At 42.6% G+C, this 16,974-nt stretch overlaps 1 protein-coding gene across 1 annotated transcript in view; it reads left to right on the forward strand.

Annotated features, from left to right (window-relative positions):
- The window catches only part of RTTN (rotatin), a 314,933-nt gene that overhangs the window by 86,963 nt on the left and 210,996 nt on the right, over positions 1–16,974 (forward strand). Inside the window, exons 13-15 of the mRNA XM_077492379.1 lie at positions 2,807–3,019; positions 13,180–13,289; positions 13,711–13,837. Of these exons, the coding sequence (XP_077348505.1) occupies positions 2,807–3,019; positions 13,180–13,289; positions 13,711–13,837 (450 nt within the window). The remainder of the gene's footprint in view (positions 1–2,806; positions 3,020–13,179; positions 13,290–13,710; positions 13,838–16,974) is intronic.

Genomic DNA, 16,974 nt, shown 5'->3' on the forward strand with positions numbered 1-16,974 from the left:
TACTTATACCTGGCCCCTGCGTTTTCCTACTGCTGACCTGTGAAGTCTGTGTTACTTGTTAACCCTGCGTTACATACTATTGACATTTGAACTGTGTTCTTGCTGACCTCTGCACTCTAGAGGTCAGTAGTATTTACCATAAAGTGTGTTACTTTCCCCTGACTCTTGCAGTCTGTTACATACTAATTACTAGAGTTACACGATTCTGGATAAAGTGGGAATCACAATTTTTTTGCTTAGAATAAAGATCACGATTCCACACGTTTTTGAAGTGTTTTTTTTTTTCCCCAAAAACTTGCATTTGAAAGACCGCTGTGCAAATACAGTGTGACATAAAATATTGTAACGGCTACCTTTTTATTCTTTAGGATCTCTGCTAAAATACACACACACACACACACACACACACACACACACACACACACACACACACCTCGATTCCTGGGATGATTATGAAGCCAGCGCTTCACATGTGTGCAATTGGCAAGCCTACCAAAATCAGGCATACACTGCTCATATGCACCTGTGACATGGGGTCACATCTCCACGAATATATATGTGTCTGTGTATGTCCATAAAATAAAAATATAATGTATATATGTGTTTGGGGGTTCAAAGTAATTCTCTAGCAAAAAATACAGATTTTAACTTGTAAGCAACAAGTGTCAGAAAAAGACTTTAGTCTTTAATTGGTCTTTAATTGGTTAAACTGCCCTCTCTTAGGCTGCTTTCACACTGGGGCGAGAGCAGCGTCGGCGGTAAAGCGCCGCTATTTTTAGCGGCGCTTTACCGTCGTTTTAGCGGCGGTGCGCGGGCGCTAGCGGGGTGGTTTTAACCCCCGCTAGCGGCCGAAAAGGGGTTAAACCCGCCCGCAAAGCGCCGCTGCAGCGGCGCTTTGCCGGCGGTATTGCCGCGGTGTCCCATTGATTTCAATGGGTAGCAGCGGTATAGGAGCGGTGAATACACCGCTCCTTCACCGCTGCAAAGATGCGGCTGGCAGGACTTTTTTCACCGTCCTGCCAGCGCATCGCTCCAGTGTGAAAGCCCTCCGGCTTTCACACTGGAGTTAAAGGGGCCGGTTTTTTTCAGGCGTTACACAGGCGCTATTTTTAGCGCTGTAACGCCTGAATACCGCCCCAGTGTGAAAGCAGCCTTATAGACCGAAGTTTATCCCTTCGATCTTAGACCCAAATGATACAATATTTATTTACAGTTATCTCTCGGCGCTGAGCAATGTTGTGATAAACTTTGCCAGCTTTTTTTTGACAGCTCTGAGCAGAACACTGCTCTGTGCTTGTTACATAAATCGTGGAAATGCTGGATTAAGATCATGAGGAGAGTTGAATTGAGATTGCAATTCACCCTAATGAACTTTGATGTCTTTCATGTTGTTCCAAGTAGATCTTCACCACTGCAGGGTTGCCTACAATTTTTGTAGACTCTTTCTTTATACAGTCTGACTCCTTAAAACTGCAGAAATCACACAGTGTGTGGAGTTTTGTGGAGTCTGTCAATATCTGTCATTGTGTGTGTGTGTGTGTGTGTGTGTGTGTGTGTGATCTCTGGTTTATGTATTATGAGAAAAATATACTCCCTTAGTTATTTCTGATGACTATCATGGATATTGACATTCATCTTGAAGTTCAAGATTTGTTTTTAAATGCAAATGCAGTTTTCCAGTCACTGAACCCAGTGATTCCTTTAAAATTTGCTATATAAAGTATATAACTACATGCTTATCGTACGTTTAATATATTGTGTACATTTGGCAAATTATTCTTTATATATGCACTTTTAAAATTATCTTTTTTTTATTTATTTATGTTTATTTTTTTTGTTTTATTGGTATTTTGCATTAATAATGGCAGGTAAAGGAAATCCATAAGTAACAAGAAAAGAATACTAGGTGAATAGGATTTTAATAAAAGATTGTTATTTATTGGACTTCAGAACTTTTGTAGATGCAGACTTGTTTTGTATTGAACGTCGCCCTTTCTTGCTGTGTGCAGGCCTTTGCTGCCCTCTGCCTGCTGTCAAGAGGTTTACAGCATTTTAGCTATAGATATGGAACCATTTATGAATTCTATGAAATCATTTTCAGCACTGCAAACATACTGTTTTCATGATATCTATTAACACAAATCCCATTATAAAAAAAAATAAAAAAATACACATTATATGCAGCCAAGCTTTGATGTGCAATTAACAAAGCTTTAATGTATCAATTGTATTTATTGGTGTTCTATGTTTATTTTTTAATCTAATAATTGAGTGTTAAAAAACAAGCAGTCTTAAAAGTTAAATAAAATAAATCTCCCATTGTGTAAGAACTGTGACTCACTCACTGCGACTTAAAAATAATGAGGGCGGAATGGATTGGTTGATATTCTGCTCATATTGCTAGTCATTGAAAATACATGCTGTGCTAAGCACATTAAGTCACAAAAGTGCCTCCCTTTAGTGAGTTTGATTTCTACAGACATTACAGTGGAGCTAGGAATTCTAATCAGCCCCGGCACCATTCTGTAGAAGACTGGAGAGCTCACTGAACAAGCTTCTCCAAATTGGTCCTTTAGGGAACTGGACTGGGCATGTTGATGGCAGGGTTTTATGTCTTTTTGTCACTCAATAAAATATTAAAATAAAATGTTTTTCAATGAAATATTTAAATTGTTCTATAGCGGAAGTGAATACATTGCTACTTTTAGCTCAAATTAGTGAATAGTGCAAATAAGTCTTCAGTGCTATTGAGAAAAATATTTTTTATGTGTGTGTTTTTTTTTTTATTTTTTTTTTTCCTCTTAAGGCAAATGATGTGCTGCCGGAAAGCTTGATGAATGCTTTGTTTCTCCTATCTGTCGACCTGCCATTTCGTATCGCATATCCCAGTGTTCATGAATCTGTTATAGCTTTTATGGAGCAGCTGAATTCTGAGGACTATGGGGTCTATAAACAAGCCTCGGAGACAGTGTATTCAATTGAGTGTACCGCGTCCTTTATGTCCTGTTCAAGCAAAGAGGTTTGTACAAGGCTTATTGATGTAGGACATTGCCTTCTTGTATAAGTCATTTTATTATACCGGGTATAGAATACTACTGGCCAGTACGTGGAAATAACAAGACATGCATTAATTCATAAATGTAGGTAGGATTATGTAAATGAATGACCCTCTAGTGCAGGGATACTCAATAAGTGGACCGTCAGCTGTTGCAGAACTACAATTTCCATGATGCATACATAGCAAGACTCTGACAGCCACAAGCATGACACCCAGAGGCATGATGGGATTTGTAGTTTTGCAACAGCTGGAGGTCCGCTAATTGCATACCCCTGCTCTAGTGTAATATCCTTGCCTAATTCAACTTTTTCAGTCACTTGTAAAAAGTCTGCATTTTAAAACAATTATTTTACATGGGACACTTCACTGTTTGGGTGGTGTACATTATATCAAGTTTTTGCAATACAATATTGGAGCACCTAAGAGTGCAAAACACCAGTCTGGAATAAAGACCGTGGATTTGAATTGAATACCTCAGCACCACTTGTGAATGTATAGTCAAGAAAAAAAAAACGAGTAAACGGGACTTTAACCACTTCAATACAGGGCACTGCCGCCCCCCCCATCCCCCCCCCCCCCCCCCCCTCCTGCCCAGGACAATTTTCAGTCTTTGGCGCTGTCACACTTTGACAATTGCACAGTCATGCAAACACTTTACTCAAACTACATTTTTATAATTTTCTTCCCACAAATAGAGATTTATTTTGGTGGTATTTGATCACCGCTGGGGTTTTTATTTTTTGCTAAAACTATAAAAGACCGAGACCGTATTGGTCCTTTTTTTTTGTATGTACCATACCTTGTTTATTTTTTCAATAAAAAGAACTCATGTTTAAAAAAAAAAAAAACTATAAAAGACCAACATTTTTGAAGAAAACTTTTTTCTTTGTTCCTGTTATAAAATTTTTCCTCCTTCACTGATGGGCACTGATGAGGAGGCACTAATATGCAGCACTGATGGGCACTAATAGGTGGCACTGATGGGCAGCACTGATGAGGTACTGACAGTCATTACTCATGAGCACTGATTGGCATCTGTGAAGGACACTAACAGGCGTTACTGATGGGCTCTGATTGGCACTTTGGTGGGCACTGACTGGCAGCTGATGGGCTGTGATTGGCAAATGTAGTGGACACCTCTGATGGGGGCTGAGCTGATAATCAATGTGCTGATTATCAGCTCAGAACCTCCCCTCCCTCCCTGACAGAAGAGCCACCAATCAGCTCTCCTGTCAGCGTGAACCGAGGAAAGCCATTTACTGGCACGGGTTTCACGCGGTGATCACCTGTGATTGATCATGTGGTAAAAAAGCCTACGTACATCGTTACCTACGATCTTTACCACGATCTGAGTTGCGGTGTGTCAGAGTGACACACCACACCACTGATCTGTGTGCAATCGCAGCCTATCCTGCTGGGCATGTATGCTGGTAACCACATACTAGCTGAAACAATGGCACGGACGTGCCGTTGCTTCACTGCGCATGTGCCAATGTTGTTGGCACATGCTGATACAGGGGGATATCTCCTAAACCGTGCAGGTTCAGCAGATATTTGTGGTAGCTACAGGTAAGCCTTATTTTAGGCTTACCCATAGTCAAAAGTGGTTGTAAAGGGTTTACAACCACTTTTAATTATGTTAACATGCATAATAAGCAATAAAGCTACCCCATGTACCTCCTCTTGATACGAATACTTCTACAAATATGTTTGTATCAGACAAACACAGGCAAAGTTAATGCGCCATAGGGGAAAAACAAAGGAAGGTGTTCCGTCCAACGTATTTCTCAAAGGAGCTTCCTCGGGTTCAAGGGGTGTAGTTATTAACCACTTAAAGAGGAAGTAAACCCTGATGGGTTTACTTCCTCTTTTTTTCCCTGCAAAGGTAAAGCATAATGGACTACTATGCATCGCATAGTAGCTCATTATGTGTCACTTACCTGACACAGGAGCCAGCGAAGTCGCCGCTGATCCCTGTAGTCCGCCGCGTCCATCTTGCTGGTGGCGTCTCGCAGCTCCGACCAATGACAGCGGCGAAGCCGCGATGACGTCACTCCCGCGCATGCGCACGGGAGTCGCACCTCGCAGCTCCGCCGCTGTCATACGGCGAGGCCGCGATGACGTCACTCCCGCGCATGCGCACGGGAGTCGACAAATTTGGCAAATCCATTCTTGGACTTGCCGCATTTAGTGCGCATGCGCGCCGCTGTCTACGGCGCATGCGCCGTAGACAGCGGTGCCCATTTTCGGGCAAATATCTCCTAAACCATATAGGTTTAGGAGATATTACTTGGACCTACAGGTAAGCCTTAATCTAGGCTTACCTGTAGGTCAAAGTTGTTTGGAAGGGTTTACTTCCATTTTAAGGACCACCTCACGCCGATATACATTAGCAGAATGGCATGGCTGGGCACAAGCACGTACAGGTACGTTGCTCTTTAAATGTGCCCAGCCGTGGGTTGTGCGCGCTCCGGCGCACTCGCGACCCGTTCCTGAGCTCCGTGGCTGCAGGACCTGCTGACTCGATTGCCTGCTGTGTCCCACGATTGGGTCACAGAGCTAAAGAACGGGGAGAGGTAAGTGTAAACAAACCTCTCCCTGTGCTTCCTAGTGAGCCTGCCACTGATAGTCTTTCCCTATGACAGGGAACAGACGATCAGTGACGTCACATGCCAAGCCACTCCCCCTACAGTAAAAAACACACTTAACCCCTACACTGCCCCCTAGTGGTTAACCCCTTTACTGCAAGTCCCATTTTTGCAGTAATCGGTGCACTTTTAATCGCACTGATCGCTGTATTAATGTCATTGGTCCCAAAAATGTGTCAAAATTGTCCGACGTGTCTGCCATAGTGTCACAGTCACCTAAAAAATCGCTGATCGCTGCCATTACTAGTAAAAAAAAAAAATAATAAAAATGCCATAAAACTATCCCCTATTTTGTAGACACTGTAACATTTTTGCGCAAACCAATCAATAAACGCTTATGTTATTTTTGGTAAAAAAAAATTTTTTTAAATGTAGAAGAATATGTATTGGCCTAAACTGAGGGAAAAAATGTTTTTTTATATATTTTTGGGGGATATTTATTATAGCAAAAAGTAAAAAATAATAAAATAATGCTTTTTTTTTTTTTTTTAATTGTCGCTCTATTCTTGTTTATAGTGCAAAAAATAAAAACCGCAGAGGTGATCAAATACCACCAAAAGAAAGCTCTATTTGTGGGGAAAAAAAAAGGATGCCAATTTTGTTTGGGAGCCATGTCTCACGACAAATTACAATATATACAGAATATAGGCAGTCCCCAAATTATAAATCCGACTTGTATATGACTCATTCTTACAAACGGAGGAAGACAATGGGAAATGAAAGGAAATCTACCCTAGGAAGGGAAATTCACTCCTGTAGGGGATATCGTGGGGAAAAAGGTGTTTCCACTGAAACTTTATCACCAATCCTTGTTTCCACAACAACCCAAAATATTCAAAATCCAATTGTCACAGGGACAGAAAGTGACATAAATCTTCTGAACAGGGGCACAGACAGCAAAATGAACCTAACAGGGGTGTTGACCCTTCCCTATGCTATTCAAAAAAACATATTTTTTTGGCTGGAGTTACATTTAAAAAATATCCGTCCCAAATAAATAATAAACTTGAAGTAAAAAAAAAAAAAAAAAAAGTACCTGTTCCAACTCACAAATGCAACTTAAGAACAAACCTATAGAACCTATCTTGTTTGTAACTCATGACTGCCTGTATACATATATCGAGTGATGCACTTATTTCAGCAACATGGTATCAAGTATACAACGATTACCGTATATACTCGAGTATAGGCCGACCCGAATATAAGCCGAGGCCCCCAATTTACCCCCAAAAAAACTGGCAAACTTATTGACTCGTGTATAAGCCGAGGGTGAGACATGCCTGTCCATCCCTGTGTGTGTGTCCGTCCATCCCTGTGTGTCCGTCCATCCCTGTGTGTCCGTCCATCCCTGTGTGTCCGTCCATCCATCCCTGTGTGTGTGTGTGTCCATCCATCCATCCATCCCTGTGTGTGTGTGTCTCCATCCATCCATCCATCCATCCCTGTGTGTGTGTGTCTCCATCCATCCATCCATCCATCCCTGTGTGTGTGTGTCTCCATCCATCCATCCATCCATCCCTGTGTGTGTGTGTGTATCCATCCATCCATCCATCCCTGTGTGTGTGTGTGTCTCCATCCATCCATCCATCCGTGTGTGTGTGTCTCCATCCGTGTGTGTGTGTGTGTGTGTGTGTGTGTGTGTGTGTGTGTGTGTGTCCAGCCTACCTGTGTCCCGAGCCTTTGTCCCGAGCCTCCGTCCCGTGTCGTGCCTTGCCTTCGTCCCGTCCCGTCCCGTCCCGTCCTGTCCTGTCCCGTGCCGTGCGTTGCCTTGCCTCCGTCCCGTGCCCTCTTCGTCGGCGGCCATTGTAAAATTCAAAAGCCGCGCCTCCTCCTTCGCCTGTGATAGGCGGAACACTGAATTTCCCAGCAGCCTGTGTTCCGCCTATCACGGACGTCGTATCATCCTCGTCCGTAGTACGAGGATGAGCGGATGCCCGTGATAGGCGGAACACAGGCTGCTGGGAAATTCAGTGTTCCGCCTATCACAGGCGAAGGCGGAGCCGGAGGCGCGGCTTTTGAATCAGAATGGCCGCTGTCTGTCTGCTCGACACGCTGATCGAGCGGGCAGACAGCGATGACTCGAGTATAAGCCGAGGGGGGCACTTTCAGCCTCAAAAAAGAGGCTGAAAATCTCGGCTTATACTCGAGTATATACGGTACTCACAAAGGATAAATGTTCAATAGCGTATCCCCACATAGAGGGGACATTTCCATATTTCCATGTACTGCTGGACTAGCATATGTACAGTATGTTTTTAAACATATAAATGTGTGTCTCGCATATATCTAACAGACAAAGGGCAAGTGTATGGCTGGCCATTGCTCAAATACCTTCTCAAACATAAAAGGAGGATACTTGGGATGTAACAGGCCCAGTAGCAGTATTTAAATGCAGGTGAACTTCGCTAATCCACAAACAAACAAAGGCAGTGTCACTTTTGGACATGGAGTCTGGTTGTCTTTTAGTATGCCGTGCTGGCAATAGCTATTTAATGTATAAATGGCTATTGCCAGCATACTAAAAGACAACCAGAATCCACAAAATTACCTCCAAAGACCTACAGAGATTTTCATGTCCACCACGCCAGCAGAATGAAAGCATGGAGCTCGCAAGGCTGGAATATATAAAACCAGAAGATGGGGTGCTGTCCACACCCCATGTAATAAGTCATAAATTGATGGCGTGGGTGGTAGCGGGAGTATACATATATACTGTATATGTTTACTAGAATACATCTCAGCCAATGACAGTTGACCACGTGATGTAAACAGAAGATCGGTAATCGTTTTTACCCCCCCCCCCCTCGCGCTGTTGGCGTAATCACCGGCTTCTGTCAGAGGGACATCAGTCCCTCACACAGAGAGCCGTGGCTGCCTCATCTGTGCCTACCTTTGCTCACCAGTGTCACCTATCAATGCCCACCAGTGCTGCCTAATCAGTGTCACCTACCAGTGCCCATCAGTGATCATCAGTGCCGCCTATCAGCGCCCTTCAATGCCGCCCATTACTGCCAACCATCAGTGCAACCTTATCTGTGCTCATCAGTGCAGCCTCATCAGCGCACATCAATGAAGGAGAACAATTATCTGTTTTCAAAATTTTTATAACAAAATAAGTACATTTTCAGGCACATAGGTGTGAATAGGCAAAAACAGCCCCTTGACAACAGTTTTGTATCAACTTGTTTATTTCCATATATGTGGAGCAAGCTCCTTTGTTCCCAGCCAGCTCTCCAGGTGTCCTCAGTGCTACAAGGCTACTGAGAAAATAGTGGCAACATGAAACAAGCAAGTAGGCCTTTTTATACATACTGTGAATAGGTAAAAATATGGCTGTTCCAGAGCAGAACAAAGGGTGTCCAAAACACAGATTCTCCTGCAAGCAGTCCAATATCCAATACAGCATTTGTGCCATTTAAAAAAGAGAGGGGGTAAAGGTGCGCTATGGACCCTAAATTATTAATAAAACTACACCAAAAGGTGAACAACCCAAAACAAAATGAGACCCTAGTGGTGAGAAAAAGGGGCTGCCACTACCATTTAAATTCACCCAAAAGGTGAATAACGTGAATAAATGCCAGAGGTGGTAGTAACGGCGCACACCTACTATTAATTATACTTGCAGCAGGCTCACCTGCTATTCATTACATTTTGTATTTACAAGGATCTGTGTAAATGTGTAGGAAATCAGAAAGTGTGACTAAAAAATGTCTACGTGACAATATCTCTCTTGAAATTGTGAAAAATTATAATAAAAAATGATAAAAATATAAAGACACCAATATTGTATGAAAAAACAAAGCACAACAAATATTCTACACGTATAAATCGCTGGCAATATGCGTAGGGGTATTATGAAGGCCCTACTTCACATATAAAGGTTATAATATACTTAAAGGTGCAAATGTACAGTACATTAGTGCAAAACATTCATTGCAAAGTGCACGGTGCTTAGAATTGGGCGTGGCATAAGGTGTATACACTCTCGTTTAGCGGTGGCGGCGGTGAATTCAAATACGCTGTGACTTTTTCATTGAAACGCATTGTTTATCTAATACTGTGTGAGTAGCATTCCATCTATTTAATAAAACTTTTAAAATACTGGATTACACTATGTTTTCCTCATCTTGCTTTTAATGAGGAAATCTTTGGACTATCACTGGATAATAACCGGACCAGCTCTGTACAGCGGCACAGGGGCTCACACTGTGGAGGCGCATTAACCCCTTAAGGGGAGGAGTAGCTGGTGAGTGCGGACTATTGTCGTTATACACGAAAATCGCACCGGTTGCAATCCAGGAATCCACTGAGAACTGAAGCGCACTGTCACCTTTGTTTTAGAAGAACTTTTTACTGGAGCTTTATTGTCTTTTTCTGCCGTTGGACTTTTATATCAACTTTTATATCAACTTATAAATCGCATGCTTCCATTTAGCGACTTTATAAATACATAAGGACTGAAAATATATAAACTATGGCACTTTAAGTAGCAAGCAGCACTTTTTCATATAAGATATTGTTATTATAGCACTTTTCTAAGCACCGTGCACTTTGCAATGAATGTTTTGCACTAATGTACAATTTTTCACAATTTCAAGAGAGATATTGTCACGTAGACATTTTTTTGTCACACTTTCTAATTTCCTACACATTTACACAGATCCTTGTAAATACAAAATGTAATGAATAGCAGGTGAGCCTGCTGCAAGTATAATTAATAGTAGGTGTGCGCCGTTACTACCACCTCTGGCATTTATTTGTGCCATTTAGATCTACCCTAGTAATAAATATCAAGGACCCTAATTTTTTTGCTAGTAAAAGTAGAATTAAGGGCAAAACTTTTTTTTTTTTTTTTTTTTAACATCTGAGTCCCATTGGGGAGATTTCCCAAAATTTCCTGTCCCATAACAGGAAGTGAGAAAAATCCCTGGTAGTCACCAGAATTTGTGAACCCATTGAAAGATTTCCCCTCTATCACTGCTTTGGCAGTGGTGAGTGATGGCAGAGGAAATTAACTCTCTTCCTAGGAAATGCTCTGGAGAGTAGGGTTGTTGAATCTGCCTTTAGCGAGCCACTGGCCTTGAGGGATTGCCCAGGCCCTGTTATGAGGGAAGGTCTGCGTTTTATTATTCTGGAGAGAATCCCTTTCATGTTTCTGGATTTGGCCTTCACCCAAAACATTACTGTTTTCTTTCATTTTCAATGTTAATGGTAATCAGGACAAATAGAGAGGGTGAGTCTCCCCAACAGGGACACGTACAGCAAGAAAAAAAAAACCTTGGCAAGACCAGAAGATCGGGCTTGGAACTCTAGAGTTATCCTGTTGATATGGGAATTCAGGGTGGTATTTTACGCCAAAGGTTTTCCACAGCTTCTTTGACTTGTGCCAGTATGGATTTGAGATTAACCCTTATCTGCCAATGCCTCCTGGCCCTTTAGGAGCTTCTAAATGCTGGGAGGTGGAGGAGGGCATTTGGGTCATGTGATTGGCTGTCACAGTGGTCATCATGATCGGAAATCTCCCAATTACAAGAATGCATCGAGATCTCTCTGGTCCCCGCCAGTAACTGTGCTCCCAGCACAAAAAAGTGTTTACATTGGGCCGCATATATTGGGTGTTAAAGCTCACTCACCAAGAGGACTGCATATATGCATACCATCGATGGGAAGAGGTTAAAGCATCACACCAGAAATTAACTGTCAAGGTATATATATGCTTTTTCCTGCGCCACCTGCAAACGGGTGTAAAATCGGTCATGCTTCCTCAATTCCATATACAGAAAACCAGGAAGCACATTCCCTGATGTCACTACGGGCAAAGCATTCTTTGGTTAAGCATTGGTTAACAACAAAAAAGTTGAACACTTGAAAATGCATGTAAATCACACAAGTTAACACAAAAAAAAAGGATGACATCATAATCTGATAAATGTGAACAGGGTCTTAAAGCAGAACTCTGGGGAAATTTAAAAAGAAATCCCCCATTATTATACCCCCCACACAAATCACTAAACGGTTATTACATTTGTGAAATTTCTTACCATTTAAGAGATAGATATGTGATTTAATTTTCGGGAAGTGAGCTCTGTGATTTATAAAATGTGTTGTCTTTTCTGGCAGGTAGGAAGTGTTAGAACAGTGATTGCATTATATCCTCTTCTCTCTAACTGTAATCTGACTACATTTCCCATGAATCCTTGGGATGGGAGTGAATGTGGGAGATACAATAGGCTTGTACATGTAAATGTAAACTCGCCCACTTCAACATAAATCACAACCCTCATTCTGCAGTCGGCAAGCCATATATAACACACAGTATGATAGGTTACAGCCTTATAAGTGCAAAGCATTTTCATATAAACGCATAACAACATAATATTTTATGCATTTAATCAATTTAAATTAATACAGTTTAATGCATTTTAATATAAATGCAAACCAGTGCAGCTTATCAGTGTCCACCAGTGCCACTTGTCAGGGACCACTAGTGCCGCTTGTCAATGACCACCAGTTAGGGACCCCCAGTGCCGCATGTCTGGGACTACCATGTCAGGGACCACCAGTGCCGCACCATTGCCACCAGTGTGGTGATAGTAATGCCTCATCAGTGCGGTAATGATGGTGCCTTATCAGTGCGGTGACAGTAGTACCATATCAGTGCCAATCATTGCAGAGTGGTGGGAGTTGCAGAACATCGGGAGACAGAGTGGATCTCGGGCTGACATGTCTGTACAGTATGTGAGAACACCGCTCGTCGTACAGCCCTGCCTCCTGGCACCGGAATTGTGATTGACAGCGCAGAGCGCACTGTTCTAATGTGCAGGGAGGCGGGTCTGTACCAGGAGTGGTGTTCTCACATACAGATCTGTCAGCCCCAGATCCGCTGTCCTGATTATCTGTAACTATCCCCGCACTGCAGAGAAGATGGCGGGTGGTGAAGGCGGGGAGGAGGATACCACCTCTAAGGGCGGCGCAGACCAGGGTCTGTAAGACCCCTCTGCCCACTACAGTGAGCCAGGCAGAAATAGAACTTCCTGCTCACTTTCAAAGGATTACAAGGGGGGTGTGTCAGACCGCTGGCTGAGGATACGGGAGGACTCGCAGCCAGCTGTCTTGCAAACGGGAAGTAACCAGGCAATAACTGTTTTTCAGCAAGTTCAGCAGGCTATTGCAGAGGAACTACAGAGCTCAGAAGAACATGGCTGACATAGTTGAAGGTAGGAGATCAGCAATGAGAACGTGGGGAAAAGTTTTTGCCCGGAGTTCTACTGTTAAGAACTTTTTTTTTTTTCACTGGCCAGAATAAACAGCTGGGTAAGCAAAACATAGATTACTGTTTGGAAGGGTGCATAATAAGTGCCAAAGGGCCACAGGTTGGTCATCGGGGAATTAGAATCCTACTATGCATTCTGAAGTCAAAGATCGTTTCACTTGACTGCCGATTATATCATTAACCCCCTTTTCTTCCTATAGGGGGCAAACTTTTTGGAGTTGGTGGAATTGGCAGAGAAAGCCCTTACTAGCCTTCCCTACCACAAACATTTCCCATTGGTTCGAAAATTCATTCACGCTTGTTCAGACATGTAAGTGCTTGATAAAAATGTGTTTCCTGCTGTTGGTTGTACTTCTGATTTCATGTATTATGATTAATTAATAACCCCCAAGTGTTTAACACATTTCCCACGATGCATAAAAAAAGATATGCACACGTTTGTACATGTAGAAATCTATGTCCATTTTTTTTTTTTTTTTTGATGATCAAAATACAGTGTAGTAAAATCCATTGCTTTTGAAGCCAGCAGAGGTCAGGCAATACCAATTAAAGAAATATTTCTCATGCTCTGGTGTTTTCCTTCAATACAAAGCAACATTTCTTTTAATATGCTGTAATCTAAACGTCAAAATGTTCAATAATTTTGAGTCAAGCTTTTGAATCGTTGACTTATTACTTTTTGTTACATTTTCGTGAAGTAATTATTCCATTTTGCTTTCCATGACTAACAGATTTAACTCGGCTCAAAGTGGTCCTGTACTTCTGGAAGAGTCTCAGAAAGTACTTCTGCGCATGATGTCCCACTGGGTGCCCGCTGTGAGAGTTGAGGCTTATAATAATTGCCTTGAAATTGTAAAGGTAATAATGAGTAGTTTCACTTCATAAATTCATTAGAGCACGAAAACGTTTAAAAGTATTTAAATTCATCTTGATTAAAATCATTTTAACTCTAATTGGGATAAAAAAAAAAAACACAATCTTGGTAAAGTTTCGGTTTTAAAGAGACAATTGCCTATAGATAAAGGCTATAGCTGTATTGTAGGTCTCCTGAAACTGGAGACCTACCATGGGATTTTTTTTATTTTTTTTTATTGCTTTCAATTTGTTAGGGGTTGGGGTTGTAACCCTAAAAAAAAGAAAAAAAAAATCCTGTTCCCTTATAGCAGATTAACCACTTGCCGACCGCCGCACGACGATGTACGTCGACAGAATGGCACGGGCAGGCATAAGGGCTTACATGTACGTCCTTGCCTGCCCGCGGGTCGGGGGGGCCAATCGGGCCCCCGCCGGGTGCCTGCGGCGGTCGGTATTCGTTCGGGAGCGATCCCGGACGAGGGGACGGCCATTCATTCATGGCCACCCCCTCGCGATCGCTCCCGACGAATGAAAATGTCCCGTGACATCACTTCCTCTCCTGTAATGTAAACACAGGAGAGGAAGTGATGTATTCTCTCCTCCGTGTCGGTATTTTTCATTCCGGCACCGAGGAGAGAGCATCGGTGAGTTGCACAAGCACTACACTACACAGTAGAACATGCCAGGCACACTCGCACCCCCCCTTTACCCCCCGATCACCCCCCAATTACCCCTGCCCCCCCCAGTCACAGTGACACCAATTGCTTTTTTTTTTTTTGCATTGGTGTCATTTGTGACTGTAATAACTGTTAGGGCAGTTAGGGTTAGCCCCCTTTAGTTCTAAGGTACCCCCCTAACCCCCCCAATAAAGGTTTAACCCCGTGATCACCCCCCGTCGCCAGTGTCACTAAGGCTGGGTTCACATTGCAGCGGTTTATGAGAACGGATGTGATTCGCACCGCACTGCAGTGCAAATCACATCCGATCTCTGTGCGATTCGAGTTCAGCCATACAGATAGTATGGCTGAATTCGTGTCGCACCCGCCGCAAACTCGCACGGGACCCTTTTTTTGGTCCGCAGCAGAATCGTATCGCATGGGTGTTCACACCATGCGATCCGAGTTTGCAGATCGCACTGCGATATGCGAACTGATCTGGGGGTGTCATTAACATTTCACTGACACTCCCAGCAGTTCGCATAGGGCAGTGTGAACTGCCGCCGGGAGGCATGTGATGCGGGAACCCGCCGCGCATTCGTGCGTTCCCACATCGCTCCAGTGTGAACCCAGCCTAATAAGCGATCGTTTTTCTGATCGCTGTATTAGTGTCACAGGTGACGCTAGTTAGGCAGGTAGGTATTTAGGTTCGCCGCAGCTTTTTATAGCGCCAGGGACCCCCATATACTACCGCATAAAGCCCCCTGATTGCCCTCTAGTTAACCCTTTCACCAGTGATCACCATATAACTGTTACAGGTGACGCTGGTTGGTTAGTTATTTTTTTTATAGTTTCAGGGCACCCGCCATTTATTACCTAGTCTCACTAGTGTACCCCTAAATTTAGGGGTGTCTACTTTCCAAAATGGGGTCATTTGGGGGGGGTTTGTGCCATCTTGGCATTTTATGGCCTTCAAAACTGTAACGCCCTTAGAAAGCCTGAAGGCGGTGCTTGGTTTTCGGGGCCCCGTACGCGGCTAGGCTCCCAAAAAGTCCCACATATGTGGTATCCCCGTACTCAGGAGAAGCAGCAGAATTTATTTTGGGGTGTCATTTCACATATGCCCATGGCATGCGTGAGCATTTAGTGACAACTTTGTGAAAAAAAAAAAAAAAAAAAGTTTGTAATTTTCCCGCAACTTGTGGCAAAATATAAAATATTCCATGGACTCAACATGCCTCTCAGCAAATAGCTTGGGGTGTCTACTTTCTAAAATGGGGTCATTTGTGGGGGTTTTGTGCCATCTTGGCATTTTATGGCCTTCAAAACTGTAATAGGTAGTGAGGAGTGAAGTCAAATATTTACGCCCTTAGAAAACCTGAAGGCGGTTCTTGGTTTTCGGGGCCCCGTACGCGGCTAGGCTCCCAAAAAGTCCCACATATGTGGTATCCCCGTACTCGGGAGAAGCAGCAGAATTTATTTTGGGGTGTCATTTCACATATGCCCATAGCATGTGTGAGCAATATATCATTTAGTGACAACTTTGTGAAAAAAAAATAAAAAAAAATTAAAGTTTGTAATTTTCCCGCAACTTGTGGCAAAATATAAAATATTCCATGGACTCAAAATGCCTCTCAGCAAATAGCTTGGGGTGTCTACTTTCTAAAATGGGGTCATTTGTGGGGGTTTTGTGCCATCTTGGCATTTTATGGCCTTCAAAACTGTAATAGGTAGTGAGAAGTGAAATCAAAAATTTACGCCCTTAGAAAGCCTGAAGGCGGTGCTTGGTTTTCGGGGCCCCGTACGCGGCTAGGCTCCCAAAAAGTCCCACATATGTGGTATCCCCGTACTCAGGAGAAGCAGCAGAATTTATTTTGGGGTGTCATTTCACATATGCCCATAGCATGTGTGAGCAATATATCATTTAGTGACAACTTTGTGGAAAAAAAAAAAAAAATTTTTTTTTGTCATTATTCAATCGCTTGAGGCAAAAAAATAAAATATTCAATGGGCTCAACATGCCACTTATCAATTTCCTTAGGGTGTCTACTTTCCAAAATGGGGTCATTTGGGGGGGTTTTGTACTGCCCTGCCATTTTAGCACCTCAAGAAATGAGATAGGCAGTCGTAAACTAAAAGCTGCGTAAATTCCAGAAAACGTACCTTAGTTTGTAGATGTGACAACTTTTGCGCAAACCAATAAATATACAATTATTGACTTTTTTTTTTACCAAAGACATGTGGCTGAATACATTTTGGCCTAAATGTATGACTAAAATTGAGTTTATTGGATTTTTCTAATAACAAAAAGTAGAAAATATCATTTTTTTTCAAAATTTGCGGTCTTTTTACGTTTATATCGCAAAAAATAAAAATCGCAGAGGCAATCAAATACCATCAAAAGAAAGCTCTATTTGTGGGAAGAAAAGGACGCAAATTTTGTTTGGGTACAACATTGCATGACCGCGCAATTACCAGTTAAAG

The sequence above is a fragment of the Lithobates pipiens genome, unplaced genomic scaffold (genome assembly GCF_037356315.1).
Source record: "Lithobates pipiens isolate NorthernLeopardFrog02 unplaced genomic scaffold, aLitPip1_a1.2 Scaffold_19, whole genome shotgun sequence".
NCBI lineage: Eukaryota > Metazoa > Chordata > Amphibia > Anura > Ranidae > Lithobates > Lithobates pipiens.